The 15,245-nt window shown below is 37.7% G+C and overlaps 1 protein-coding gene across 1 annotated transcript; it reads left to right on the top strand.

The window, feature by feature from the left end:
* The first annotated feature begins 13,579 nt into the window (after positions 1 to 13,579).
* On the top strand, positions 13,580 to 14,969 carry Defb113 (defensin beta 113). Its single transcript, XM_051152677.1, has 2 exons — positions 13,580 to 13,649; positions 14,773 to 14,969. The coding sequence occupies exons 1-2, from the start codon at positions 13,580 to 13,582 to the stop codon at positions 14,967 to 14,969; spliced, it is 267 nt and encodes an 88-aa protein (XP_051008634.1).
* Positions 14,970 to 15,245: the final 276 nt, after the last annotated feature.

Raw genomic sequence — 15,245 nt, 5'->3', positions numbered from 1 at the left:
ACTCCCACACAGAAGTGTTATATAGTGTCCAGTCCAGAAAAGAGGTGCACTAAAGCCTAACTCAGATGTTCATCCATGCTGCCTCTGGTACCCATACATCATTAAATTTGAGAACTGAGACATAAACCATTGTATGGCAACACTGGACTGTGTACTCTCATGCATCTCTTGAAATATAGCTATATTGTTTCTGAGTGTTTGCTGTTGACGTGAAAGTGCTGTGAATATTTCTAGCAGGGCTTTTTGTGAACATGTGTTTGCTTTTTATTGTTCTTAAGTTACTATTTAAACCCCTACCCAGATCTAGTCAATGGTCAGAATATTCTCCACAGTTGAGTGGAGAGTGAGGTCTGACTTTCACACGTACTCTGGTGCCTCATATTTGACCACGTTTCCTGGATGGGGAGGCCTGGTGGCACTCAGAAGAAGGATAGCAGGCCACCAAGAAGAGACTTGATACCCTATGAGCATATACAGGGGGAGGAAATCCCCCTCAGTCACAGTCACAGGGGAGGGGAGTAAGGGGAAAATGGGAGGGAGGGAGGAATGGGAGGATACAAGGGAGGGGATAACCATTGAGATGTAACAAGAATAAATTAATAAAATTTTAAAAAGGAAGACAGAAGAGGTGTGTGATGAATATACATGGAATTTTAAAAAAATAAACTACCAAACTGTTCTCCACATTTGTTTTGTCTCTGTCTCTGTCTTTCTCTATCTCTTCCTCTGTCTCTGTCTCTGCCTCTCTCTCATCCTGTTTGTGTCTGTGTGTGTATGTGCATACCTCTGTGTGTGTGTGTGTGTGTGTGTGTGTGTGTTGTGTTGTGTCCATGTCCATATACCATGGCACACAAGTGAACGGCTCAAGGATCACAGTAAAATCGGGTCATGATGCTTGGTGGCTCAGCTTTCTTGCCAGTTCTATTTCCAAAGTTTTAAAATTTTAAACTCCCTCAAGTACCAACATTAGGTGGAACTTAGGGAATCACTTGAAAGACGGGGAGTAAGAATTGGAGAAACCAGAAGAGTCAAAGACACCACGAGAACGCATCTCCTAGAATCAACAAGGACATCACAAGAACATGGCTCACAGACTCAACTAACCAGGATTCTGAAGGGTTCACAGAAATTGATCTGACAATGAAGGGTCTTACATGGGTCTGAGCTTGGTACTCTACATATATGATATGGTCCTGAAGCTTGGTGTGCCACCATCCCACACACTGAATTCGGGCTTTATAGGCCAGCTGCAGTCCGCAGATGGGTTCCCAGATGGGTTCCGTTCCAGCATCTGGAGAGTAGGCTCAGGACCTCCGTTGGCTGTTGCTTGACCCAGGCCAAGGTCTGCACTGTGCGGGGCCCCATTCACCTAGTGTTCTCTAGTTCTAGCAGTCGGTGGCTCCCAGTCAGGTCCCTGGTCTCCGTGCAGTAGATCAGATACAGTGCGTGATAGGCACCGCCATCTTGGAACTCCCTGTTTAATAATTTTTAAGAATTTTCCCACACTAGGTAAGGAGTTTCAAAGAGAATTCCAGCGAGGGACTCACTGAAATATGCTTTGGTCTTGGGGTTTCCTGTGATAACTGTGTTAAACTTTCCTGCACGCCCATGATTTAAGCCACCCAACCAATAACACGGTAAATGTTTTAAAGTTTTGAAGGCAAACGAATGAATAAAGGGATTCTGATTTAAATGATTTAAATGTCTCCACAACTTTCAATTTTGATTACCACCACTGGATCAAAATTAGTTTGAGTGCATCATTTCTAGACCTTATTTGTGATGTGTATCTGTGGCGCCCGCGCCACCACGGTACTGAGTCAAGGGCAAGAGACTGCGGATTTAACTCATGCACACACACATACGCACGCACACACACAATAACACAGCGGGTCCTTCGTGCTAAGAGAGCAGAACCGCAGCAGCAGCCACGGCAGCGGTTTATTATTCCTCTCCAGAACTCCAAAGAGCCTTCTTATAGACAGCAAAACAGGAAACCTCCTCCCAGGTGAAATCCCTCAAGAGGTAATCACACACAGGAGGAAAAGTCTCGAGGAAGGGAGGGGAGCGTTTTCAGAGCAGTAAACACGACTAGCTAACCAAGATAAACACAGACATAGAAGCTGCTAGAAACAGGACATGAAACAGCAAGACAGGCAGGTAGCCCAGTCGGCCCTGGTTCCTACACGTATCCATTTAATTAAAATAATAGAAAAACAAAAATTAACAGATAAAGAAGAGAGCTAGTACTCCCTTTACTTCAGATGTCTGTAACAGTTGGGATCTTTCTTGTTTTAAACTGTATCCTTTCTCTCTGCCTTCAAGTCAATAAAATGGAAATAAAGAGATTATTAGGAAATTATGCAAAATAATGGAAAGATGTGCACTTCTGGGAGGTGGGATGTTATGTTTCCACAACATGAAAACATGTGTGAACATTACATTTTCTAGCTTTGGAGGTGGTGGTGATGGTGGTGGTGGTGGTTTTTTAAGACAGGGTTTCTCTGTGTAACGTCCCTGGATGTCCTGGAATTCACTTTGTAGACTAGTCTGGCCTCGTGCTCACAGAGATCAGCCTCTTTCTGTCTTCCCACTACCTCTTTTCTTCTATGTAAGACAAAAACAGGAAGAGGATTCCGCCTACTTGAAATGCCTGCCCTGTTTCCTGGTCTTTTGAACTTTCCCTGGAGAAATTTCTTCCTCTATTTTGACATCAGTATTTTAACAGACTCTGACATCGTGTTATGATCCTTGAGCCTGACAATAATAGTGACAAAAGGTAGATCTTTGGCTCCGTATCTCAATCAGTTTTCTCTGTGGTTGTCAGCTTCTCCTTTGTTTTCATGGCTGTATAAGTTGGTTTGGTGTTTGCATTAACTAAACCCCATTCCTCACACTTTTATAGCCTCAAGCAGAAACGAAAGAAATGCTCAGAGAAACCTGTGTTGAAATTATGTGGACAATATTGTTCTTCATCAGTCTGATACAGCTATTCCTAATATAAGCTTTGTGTTTATTTTTTTCTTTGTTTTAACATGATATGGATTTTTTACACTTCATATATATAAACTGATTTGTGTCAATATTGGTTAGTTTGAAATAAAACATGGAATTCAGAGATTTTTTTTTCATAAAGGACAAAGGGAAGGTCACATGAAGACATTAAAAAGGTTGTGTGAGATCATTATGGAGAGGGAAGAATGAGATTAGGATCATGAACTTTAAATGAAAGGAAGAATCTGAGATTACAGAAAAAGACACATTTCTGCTTTCATAAGAAGAAAAAAAAGTAAAGAAAAAAAGACAAAAAAACTGAAAAATTTAAATATATTGTTGTAAGTTTAATGACAATACATTCAAAAAGTATTGCTTAGCTTCACTGGTCTTTAATTTTTCAATTTTTAAAATAAAAAAAAAACCAGAAATATACATGTTTATTTGAACTTTTGCATTCCTAACTAATATTTCTTGTTTAATCTTTTGCAAAATAAATTTTATTTTCTTTCACCTGTAATCCCAGCTCTCTGGGAACAGAGGCAGCAGTATCATTGTAGCTTAAAATGATTTACTAATCTGCATAACACTCTAGTGGACTAAGTTATTAACTTATAGTGATATAAGTTATTATGGTATTGTGGCAAAGAATATAAATGAACCATAAAACTATACTGAATATAGTATAAATGGTCATGAATATATGATTGCATGGGTTTATTACTGTAGTACCATACTGACTGGTTTTACTACCATGAAAGTCCTCAGTGTTTATTCCACTCAGCCCTCATGTCCTCAACTCCTACCCATCACTATTGCTTTACTCTTGCTGTTACCCTATTTTAAAAACAATTTTTAAGGAGGAAATCTGTAATTGTATTTCTAAATGATGTAAATCAGATCTTTGGGGCTTCACCTCCTAAAAAAAACCACACATTGAACAGATAGCAAACTAAATAAATTGCTTTATTTGGGGATGGTATAGTGAGGAGCTTGCCTTATTTGGGGATGATCTGATTTCTTGACTTCTTGTGATTGACACAAATGTAACTTCTAACTGCTAAAACTTGACTGCTTTCTTATTGTTCTTCAAAGGTTAGTTTCAATATTTTTAAAGATTTATTTTTAATTTATGTGTATGCATATGTGTCTCTCTGTGAGTTTGTATATGTTCTCATTGAGACCAGAAAAGGTATCTAATTCCCAGATGCTGCATTTACAGGTGATTGTAAGCAGCCTGATGTGGGCCCTGAGGACCAGGGTCAATCAGTACTGCCCTTAGCAGTCTCTAGTCTGTGCTTTGAACTTTTCAAAATACTATGTGTTTTTCAGTACACTGTGTAGGTGGTCATGGTTCCAGGCCAAATGTGACATAAAATGTCCACCTGGAGGAAAGCGCCCACACAAGTGGCTTCACGGATGCAGCAAAGTGACCCTCAAACTACTACAGATAGGAAAGTCCCATAGTATCTCTGTTTCCATACAGATTGAGGGTGACAGGGTGAAGACCCTTCTGTCCAACACACACACACACACACACACACACACACACACACACACACACACACACCACACTATATATATCACGCACACAACACAAATACCACAGCACTCATACACCACACACACCCACACACACCCACACACACCCACACACCCACACCTAATTACATCGAAGTCATATTATAGCAAGTCAAATTTTTGATATTGTATTTAAAGGGAAAAAGCTACTCTTTCTTTTTAGTGGCATCTCTGTGTCTGGGATTTTACAGTATCCCTCCATTCATATCTCCACTTTTGAATTTCCTTCACTCGCTGTTTTATCCTAATTGTCCACTTTTGGCTTTCCTTTGCTCTCTACTTTATCCTAATTGTCCTCTGAGCAGTTGTTTATTCAGTAACCTACATAGCAATAAAGATCAGTCAAAATATGTACCATATAGTCAACAGGTGAAAGGAGATATCCAAAGGTCAAATCATACAATCTTTGGTTTCAAGTTGTGGAGATGACAAAAGCCAGTTATGAAATATATTACAACTCAAGAATTAAAATAGATTTCATTACCTTGATTTTTTTTGTTTCATGTCTTGGGTAATATGAATATTTAAATATTCCTTTTTTCTGAAAAGACTGTGTCTATCTTTGTTAATAAATACAATTTTTCTATAACTTAGCTTCATACTTCATGACCTTTTGAGCAGTGAGACACAGAAGAAAATCACAGAAATTTCTACTTATGCTAACCTGATATGGAACTAAGAGAAGGCCTTTCACACTATGAACATTAATAAATTTAAAATACAATGTAATTTTAAAAGACTTATCTATAGGGTTGTGTTCACTTGAATGAGGCAACAGTACTTACTAAACAGAAGATGAAACCAAAAGCAACAGTGAAGTGGGTGAGAACTAAATTGTTTCAGTATAGGGTGGAGGTGGGGAAACTAAAATCAATCTATAAATGGACTCTAGGTTTTATACTTATACAGTATGAAACATTGTCACAGTTCTTCACAGGAAAGACCCATAGGGAACTCCTTCTTTTTACAGTCTGTATGTAAGTCAGTGGCAGAGTGCTCACCTTGCACGTATCATGCCTAGCATAGCCAGAAAGCAAGCAAACAAACAAAACAAAAATAAAGAACATTGCTTGATATTCTGACAAGTAAATGCCATCATATGTATATTCAAGAAAATAAGAGTGTATGGATACACAGTTTGCAAGTTTGAGAAATGAGACATTAAAACAATCAAGCAAGAAACATTAGCTGAGTTACTGGTCAAGGATGGCAACAGTGACGCAGGTAACATGAGCAGCTGGGAAATGCCAACTCAGTAACACAGTAATCAAATTCAAAGTTCAAAGCCATGAGTCAACAGCAGAGTTCTGAGCGAAAACTGATGTCTTCCCACTTCAAAGGAGAACATAGAAAACATAACAAGACTCAAATGGGGACAAGGAGATCTGTGGGCTGGGTGCTCCAAGGGGAATGTCTGTGACTAGGACACAAATTGTTCAAAACATTTCACCCACAACCTTTTTTATATCCTCACTGACTACCTTGAAGCAAGAGCAATGCTTTAAAAACAAGATTAATGAAGTGTTTTAAGGAAGCACTGGAGATTTGGAATAGACTTGTAGAAAATGTAAAATTTTAACTTAAAAAACAGTTTACCATACATTCTTTAAACAACAGAGACTTAAGTAATAACCTGTAAACTTGCTTTAATTTTTGTAAGACATGTTAATGAAGTTTTCCACTAACATTCTCTTGAGTTATAGACTCAAAGACCAGCTAAGATTCATTGATGTTCCAAAGTAGCTCAGAGTGGCAATTGCCCCTGACATGAACTCTGGTGCCCCAGTTTAACGAATTCACTTGGTGAGGAGGCCTGGTGGACGCACAGAAGAAAGGGAAGCAGGCTTTCCACATGAGATCTGAAAGGCTGTGGTCATATGATGTGTGTGGGGGGGGGAGGGGAGGTTTTAGGTCCCCTTCTGTCAGAGGTCTAAAGGAAAGGAATAGGGCAGAAGAGGGAACAGGAAGATACAAGTGAGGTGATAACAATTGTGATGTAATATGAATAAATTACAATTTTTAAAAAAATAGCTCAGACAAAAGTCACTTGCATGACCTGCATGAGACTCTGGGCTCATTCCTCAGCATGGGAAACAAAAATGCAAGGGGCTAAGCAATGGCCTCTTCCTTACAGATGAAACATAAATGTGAGTGTTTCCACCTCCAATGTCATGCAAGCTTCCTTTACACACTTTTTCTCCAGAAATCTTCATCAAAAGTAGAAAGGGGTCTTTTCTGAATGGTCCTTTAAATAACTATGCAATATTTATTGGAATCTTGAAATTCTTCAATCAATAGTCTGCAAAAGCACCTTTGCAATAGTGGCCTACTTACACCAATGGGGACACACACACCTCTTGGGTCTATTTAGCCATGAACTTAGGAATGAATAGTCCACCAGAGAAATTTTTACACTAATGATTGTCTCACTTCACTAGTGTACCAGTTGCAGATAGTGAGCCTTTATATCTAAACCACAAGTTCTCAAATACAGACCCATGCTAAGCATTGTTTTGTATTATACATGGAAAAAAAGACAGAGCTGTGTCTTCCTGCATTGATTTTTGCCCTCTGAAATGTTTATATTACTGGTTAGAAAAAGAGATTAACTACAGAATTTCAGTCTCCTGGCAGTTATCTAAAACAGAAATGCATATTTTCATGTCCAATATTTATTTTGAATTTGAACACAATGAAAATATTTATTGAAAACTAAAATTTGAGAAAAGAATCACTTTTTTAAAAATAATCATTCACTCATGTATTTCTCATCGTATTTTGGGTATCTCATCTCTATAATGGGATATTAGTGAGGATCAGACATGTGGGCGTGAAAGAATATGGCCTGCTTAGGTAATGTGCCCAAAGACCTGGATACTCAAAATGTGCTTCACAAACCACAAATACTTTGTACAAAATAGAAAGCTTCAATTTTGACATCAAACTGCTGAACTGGAATATGCATTTTAAAAACCTAGGCTATTTATACACACACCAACATAAAAAAAATACTGTTTCAGTAGCTCAAGGATGTATCCCTCCACCTAAAATTCTTCATCTTCTCTTTCTATCTTACATTCTATTTTCTTCTTCTTTTTCTTTTCTCCCCATGTATCTTTTCTTCTCACTCTGTCTTTCTCTAGCATTTTTTTTTTTTTACCAGTTTTCATTTTGAGTTTGCTTATCTCTTAATTACCCTGAAATATCCACCCTGGGCCTTTTAATTTTTTCTCAAAATGGCCAAATATTTGAGAGATGTGAATGTTTGTTTCCCAAATTAAATGGGCACTCAAAGACATAAGAAAAGGACACCACTTTGAACGCCTGTGTGGCATTGTTCCTTTAGAAGCCAGACAGAATCTAAGCTAAGCCTAGCTGGGAATTGGAAGATAGCAGAAGTTTGTCACTCTGTCATCTAATAAAAGAGTACAGCATCAAGGACAGGCTCTCATCTGCTGTGATCAGATGTGCACAGTATGGGAGGCTTCAAAACGTGGATAAAAATTGAATCCAAGGAGAAAGGAAGAGCAAGGAAAAATGTGTCTAATTACTGTAGAGTCACTCCACCATCTTTTCAGTTACAGAATTCTGAAAAAGCCTATGGAGTCATCACACTTTCTATTTGTACGCCACGCCAATGAATCCTCCTTCTACGTGCTAAAGAGGTCTTCAAGTCCTCTGTTGTCATACACCACAAATGCCTTAGTTTCATTTGGTTGCTATGACCAATATCACGACTCAAGAGGTCTTCAAGTCCTCTGTTGCCATATACCACAAATGCCTTAGTTTCATTTGGTTGCTATGACCAACATCATGACCCAAAATAACTTAGGGGAGAAAGGGTTTATGTGACTTGTCAAGTCCCTCATTGAGGGAATTCAGTAACTTGAATTCAGTAACTTGAAGGAGAATCAGTAGAGAACACTGTTGTTTGGCTTCCTTGCAGTCTCATCCTTAACTAATTATTCATTTTTCTTCTTTTCTTTCAAGAATCTTTTTAAAGAATGGGTTTTACTATGTAGCTTTAGCTGGCATGAGCTCTTTATGTAAACCAGATCTCAAATTTAAGAGATTTCTTGTGTCTGTCTCTCAAGTGCTGGGATTAAAGGAGTGTGTCACCACACCTAACCATTAGCTACTTTTTTCTAAATATATTTTATTAATTTATTCATATTACATCTCAATTGTTAGCCCATACCTTGTATCTTCCCATTCCTCCTGCCCTCTCATTTTCCCCTTACTCACCTCCCCTATGACTGTGATGGAGTGGAAGCTCCTCCCCCTGTATATGCTTATATGGTATCAAGTGTCTTCTTGGTAGTCTGCTATCCTGCCTCTGAGTGATGCCAGGCCTCCCCATCCAGGGGATGTGGTCAAATATAGGGTACCAGAGTTCACACAGAGGGGAGGATATACTATTGGGACTCTAGGTGAGAGAAGTATAGGAGAATGAGGAAATAGAAGGATCCAGAGGGTCCTAGAAACCTACAAGAAGAACGTTATGATGGGCGGATCTGGGCCCAGGGGTCCTGTTTAAACTAGGGCACCAGCCAAGGACAATACATGCAGTAAACTTCGAACCCCTACCCAGATCTAGCCATTGGACAGGACATTCTCCACAGTTGAGTGGAGAGTGGGGACTGACTTTCACAGCTACCTTTTTTATACAGGCCACGAACAACTGCCAAGGGAGTGGGATAGCCAAAAGTGAGCTGAAACTTCCTATATCGGTTGAGTATAAAGACATGACCACAGGCCAATCCTATCTAGCCATTCCTTAGTAAGGCTTTCCTTTCAGATAAGTTGACAATTAAAACTAACTAGGACCATATCGATTAAAATGTCCATTGCTTCCTCCGAAGTAGCTATCCTATTTCTCAATACATATCATCTCACTGACTTACTACAAGGATACAGTGTTCTGAAGAATGTTACATCCTTCTCCATGGGATATGGTTCATTGTCTCACATTAGCGATGATAGTGCTCATCCTTTGCCACCGATAAGATCACTCTCCTCTTTCGTAACTGTTTGCCTTTTGTGCAGAACATGTAATTTCTAAAATAGTTCATTTGAATGACTATATAAACTATGCTTAACTTATTCATCTACTATTGAGCATATCATAGAGTTCTTTGAAATAAATTGTTAATGAACACTTTGAGTTTTATATGTAATTTCATCAAGTATGCAAACAAACTAATAAACAATATTATAATAATTAGAGTTTAGAGAAGAAAACTAAGTATCACAAAGATCACCTAGCTGTGGAAGAATCGGTAGAAGCAAGCACAGAGCATTTTTTAGTTAAAAAAAAAAAAACAAGTATCCATTCTTCACAGTCTAGCAAATGGGTTAATGTAATAATGGTATCAAGGTAATTGTGTGCATATGTAGGTAATTGTATTAAGTAGACTTTAGAGACACTTCTATTTCTATGCTTCCATAGAAGACTACCAAAACTCAGTGACCAAGCATTGCATATCCTATACTTTAACTCTTACAACTGTGACTCTGCACTAATCACTACTCACTGTGTACATAAATTTAAAAATCACATTAGACTTTACAAATATGCATAGATATATGTCAATTAAAATTTTTAAATAACTTGTCAAATTTATCTCATCAGATGTTCTCTAAGTAGAGATTTTGGTTTTGTTCTGTTTTGTTTTGAGTCCCTTTTTGTTTATTTGTTTCCTTTTGCTTGTTTGTTTGTTTAGCAAATTATGGTCTTTGGCATTGTAATGTATGCTTATTGATTGTTGGGAGAATGAGGAAAGTATAGGCTTAGTGATGTTATTTAAGGACATTTCCATAGGTGATAGCAAAACTGTTGACAGGTGTTTGAATGTTTGTTTGGTTTTTCAGTCATTTTAGTATTTCTTTTGGTTTTGGTTTGTAAGTACATTATGTATAATATACATGAATACACATATAAGTATAGCTTTTCTTTGTCTCCAGCTCCTGATGCATGAAACAAGGAAATATCAAAGAGTACGGTTTCTGAAAAAACATTGACTTAAGATTTCTAGTGTTGCTGCAACAGTCAAAGTATAGATGGGGTATTTCTAGAGAAACAGTTTAAGAGAATTAACTATTTTCTTACATAGTTTAGACTACATAAAGAGAGATGGTAGTTTCATTATTAATAATTCAAGTGAACCAATACTCAGACAGGAAATGTACATTGCAAGAGTCCTGCAGAATCAGAAATCCATAACTCAGAATCTCTACACATGCCAAGTTGTTTATATTTATACTGCCGTAACCATGGGGTTGTTTCCATCCATGCAGGGTTGAGATGGTAATTTGGGTCTGGTGGTGAGAAGGGAAAATAATCTTTCTGAATTCTAGGCATCATTTAACACTAGTGAAAGGAAGTGAGGAGACATGAGTGGAAGATATTATTCAACTGCGTTCATACCCGAAAGAAGCAGAAAGTTTGGCTAGGCATGTGATACTTGAATAACTATGATAAGGATTAGATGTGTGGGATTTGTTTTATGATGGAAGTCTGGACCAACCTCGTTAGGAAATCAGACTAAGCAGGGTAGTGTATAGGCTGTACATTTTCTTTAAAAGGTCATCCTAATTGATTCTAAATGGTAGCAAACTCAGTGTACAATAATTCGAGTAATCTCTCAGTCATTTTTGTGATTAATTTACTTTTAAAGGAATTTCACTAATTGAAACAAGGAAAAATTGTTGAAAGCATGAATGTTTCTTTATAGTAAAAGACAAACAAGAAAATGGAAAGAACATTGTGGCTTTGAAATTCCAAGAGACCTGATATTTGTCTTTGCTTGCTGTTCCCGCATGAGAAACTAAGACTGCAAGCCTGTTCATCAAGCCAAGAGTCTGCTAGAAGAAGCATGGGTGTATCCCAGTTAAGTAGTTGAGAGAATGGCATTTCACTTGGCACAGGTTCTGTCCATCTCTCTTCTCAGCATGTTGTTCCTTACTTGTGATTACAACACCTATGCTTTAGTCTAGAGAATTTCCTGTGTGGGGTGTTTCTCAGCAGCTGTCTCCTGAACCTCAATCACTCTATTCTCCTAAAAACCTTCTTCACCCGCAGGCTTTTTCCCCTAAATAAGAGGGAAGTTGAAATATTCAACTTTTGACCTCACACTCCACAGTTCTAGCTATGTAACCCAGGCTGGTCTGGAACTCATGACTCTTCTTAAGCCTCCCCACTGCTGGAATTATAGCCACGTGCTATGAGGCCCATCTCAGCTGCCGTAATTCTGATAGGATTGTGTACAAGCATGGTACTTCACCCATCTTACCTTAGAGTTCATGCACTTCAGGCTAATATTCTATCTTTTTAAAAAAAATCTCTATATCATAAGTTTCTCTTTTTAAACCAATGCCCATCCCCATTCTCAACCCACTTCTTCCATTTTTCTTTAAAAATAGTCCTCAAATTGAAGTGTTTGTCAATAGAAAACAGCAACCTGGATTTCTCCCACCCGTCTACATAGGATTCTGATCAGAGTCAGTAAGAGATTAGCTTTTGATTATTTGGGTCTTATGTGTAGCCTCTGTATAGTCAAAGCTCTTATCACTATTTGTGTGTTGCCAGCTAGCCAACATTAATCAAATATGGGAAGAGTGGCAGAAGTTTACGGGGTCCAGCTGATACATGGCAATTAATCATTGTGGCTCGGTGCAGGCAATAAAAAGGGTATTGGATTCACTGCAGCAAAACGGAGACTTTTATGCTCAGTCATATTTTATTTATTTAAGCATTAAATTAATGCTGGCTTTTACCTTTTAAATTTTATTTTATTTATGCTTTTTAAAAAACTCGACAATACATGGAGCTAGCACATAAACTGGTAATTTGAGGGATGAATCATTTTGGAGTTAAATATCAAGCTAAGCATGACCAAAACTATTAATATTCATGTGCAACTAACTGTCAGTTTTCACAAGCCATATTTTTTCTGGTACTTACCACTACAATTCTAAGTATAAAAGACAGGCCTTATCAATTCATCTATCAGTGGATCCTAATAGCCGGAGTGAACATTTCCTTTAACTTTACAACTCATGGGTTCATATACAAAAGTGTCAGAATACAAGACTTTTCTATTTATATAAAATTAAATCCAAGGAAAAAGGCCTGGATCAGGCCATGTGTATAAATACAGAAATGTTCTCCTGAGATGAAGCCAGCAGTGGGGAGGTTAAGAATATGTCCCCTGTTAACACAGGAGCTGAGAATTCATCTTAACTGTGCCAGTGACAAGTAATTAGGAGACAATGACATGCTACAGCTTCTGCAACTAGAAAGAAATTTCTATTGTTAGGATTACCATGAGGATTTTTCTGGTTAATATATATAAAATGCATAGAACAAGGCCTGGAATGTCACTCACCTACAAAACTAGGTAAAGCACTAATTAGCATGTGTGAGCCCTTGGTCCAATCCCTAGCACTATGAAAAAGTTTTTTAAAAAATAGGACAAATGTGCTTAGGCCAATGTCCAGCACATTAAAGCGTGCTTAAGAAAGCATGTGGATAAAAAAGGTAATGATACTTCTGTCCTTTACTTTCTTTGTTTTGCTATTCTTTTAATACACAAAATAACTAATTTCACTGTGTCAAATATGTGTCTCATTATACTCTGTTCATATTCATTAATACAGGCTTATCCAACCCTACCACATCCACTCTTTCTTGTCCTCATCTGTTCATGCTTCCATTCTCATGCCATATGCATGCATTCAACTAATTGGCAATGGCACTTTAAATCCTTTTTCTTTTCCTCTTACCTTGCAGAAAATGAATTCATGTCTGGCCTCCTTGAGGTCATGAGGGCAGTAAGTCTTCTATTATTGGTATTTGCTATTTCACAATACTTTCATGAATATTTGCTCAGGCCAGAAAGGCATAATTAATCAGAATTGTAATTGTGGAGAAGGTTATAAAAACAAAGTTCTCCGGTTTCCAAACCCAAAATTCTTTGAGCTCTCTCCTGCTTCCGTTTGAAGAATGCAATCAGCAATGAAGATGCTTTGCATTTTCCTGATTGTTGTCTTCACTGTGTCCTGTGGTCCCGCGGGTAATATTTCTAATACAGAAAGAATGTGAAAGGAATTGTTTTTTATAAATGCCTTATATGAAAAATATTGCTCTTAAGATACTTCTTTTGAAGTACTGATAAGGAAGTTAATTTTATTGTTTAGTTAAAGAAGAAATTAGTAGAACAAATAGCTAAGAAATAATGGGAATTTTGTCCGAAGATGCAGCATTAGCCCTGGTAATTTTGTTAAATTGTGTGATGGGACTGTTCCTTATCAGGAAAAACCTGTCTTTCTTTCAAATATAATTTTATTTACCTAAGAAACTAAGTATTTGCAACTAGTTCAGTTATAAAGGGGGGAAAGGAGTGGTGGTAATTTCAACTAAAGAGAGGTAAGCTATTTTTTCTCCTGATCTTTTCTTTTTTTTTTTTCTTTTTTTTTTTTTTTAATTTATTCTTGTTACATCTCAATGTTTATCTCATCCCTTGTATCCTCCCATTCCTCCCCCCGCCCCGTTCTCCCATTATTCCCCTCCCCTATGACTGTTCCTGAGGGGGATTACCTCCCCCTATATATTCTCATAGGGTATCAAGTCTCTTCTTGGCTACCTGCTGTCCTTCCTCTGAGTGCCACCAGGTCTCCCCCTCCAGGGGACATGGTCAAATGTGAGGCACCATAGTACGTGAGAAAGTCATATCACACTCTCCACTCAACTGTGGAGAATATTCTGATCATAATAGCCAGAACATGGAAACAGCCTAAGTGTCCCTCAGTAGAAGAGTGGATAAAGAAACTGTGGTACATATACACTATGGAATACTACTCAACTATTAAAAACAAGGAATTCCCGAAATTTGTGGATAAATGGATTGAGCTAGAAATGATCATAATGAGTGAGTTAACCCAGAAGCAGAAAGAATGATCTTTTATTTTTTGAGAGACTATATTCAAATTGAATATTTGAAACATATCTTTAAAAAAAGGGAACACAAAGAGCAAAGGAAAATATTGTTGGTCATATAAACTTGAAGGAGAAAAGGTTTTATTAATGTCATTTAGGTATGATTTTACACCCAAAATGAAATTTTATGCATCCATCCATACACCTGTCTGCTTATCTGAAATAAACTTGCATTAATAATTATGGATGTTTTCTTTCAGCTCCTCAGATGAAAACAAGAGAAGTTGCAGAAAGAACACATAAGTGTTACCTGGTCCGTGGTGCATGCAAATCTGAATGTACCTCATGGGAGTATGTCTACAATTACTGTGACACTGAGCCCTGCTGTGTGATACGCGAATATCAAAAGCCAATAATGGGATTATCAAGTGTTCCGACATATCCGGTTACAGTATGAATTATAAATCGAATATGTGATAAAACTGCATGAATTACTAATAAAGATGGATTCTTACTTTATTTCAAGCGAGACCCTTCTGCCCTTTTAGATTACACTTTGACGACTGGTAGTTTCAATGTTGGGTAAAGAAAATATGAAGGAAACTTAAGAATGGGGGTGACTCATCCAGAAGTTGGAAGATTTTTCCATTATCCCTGGAGGTGTGAATAACCACTGCTAAGGGCTTATACTTCTATTTAATAATTTTATGGGTCTTAGGCTTCAGATTGCACA

Source organism: Acomys russatus, chromosome 11, assembly GCF_903995435.1.
Source record: "Acomys russatus chromosome 11, mAcoRus1.1, whole genome shotgun sequence".
Classification (NCBI taxonomy): domain Eukaryota; kingdom Metazoa; phylum Chordata; class Mammalia; order Rodentia; family Muridae; genus Acomys; species Acomys russatus.
The sequence above is the reverse complement of the archived record's forward strand: the minus strand, read 5'-3'. Positions and strand labels throughout refer to the sequence as shown.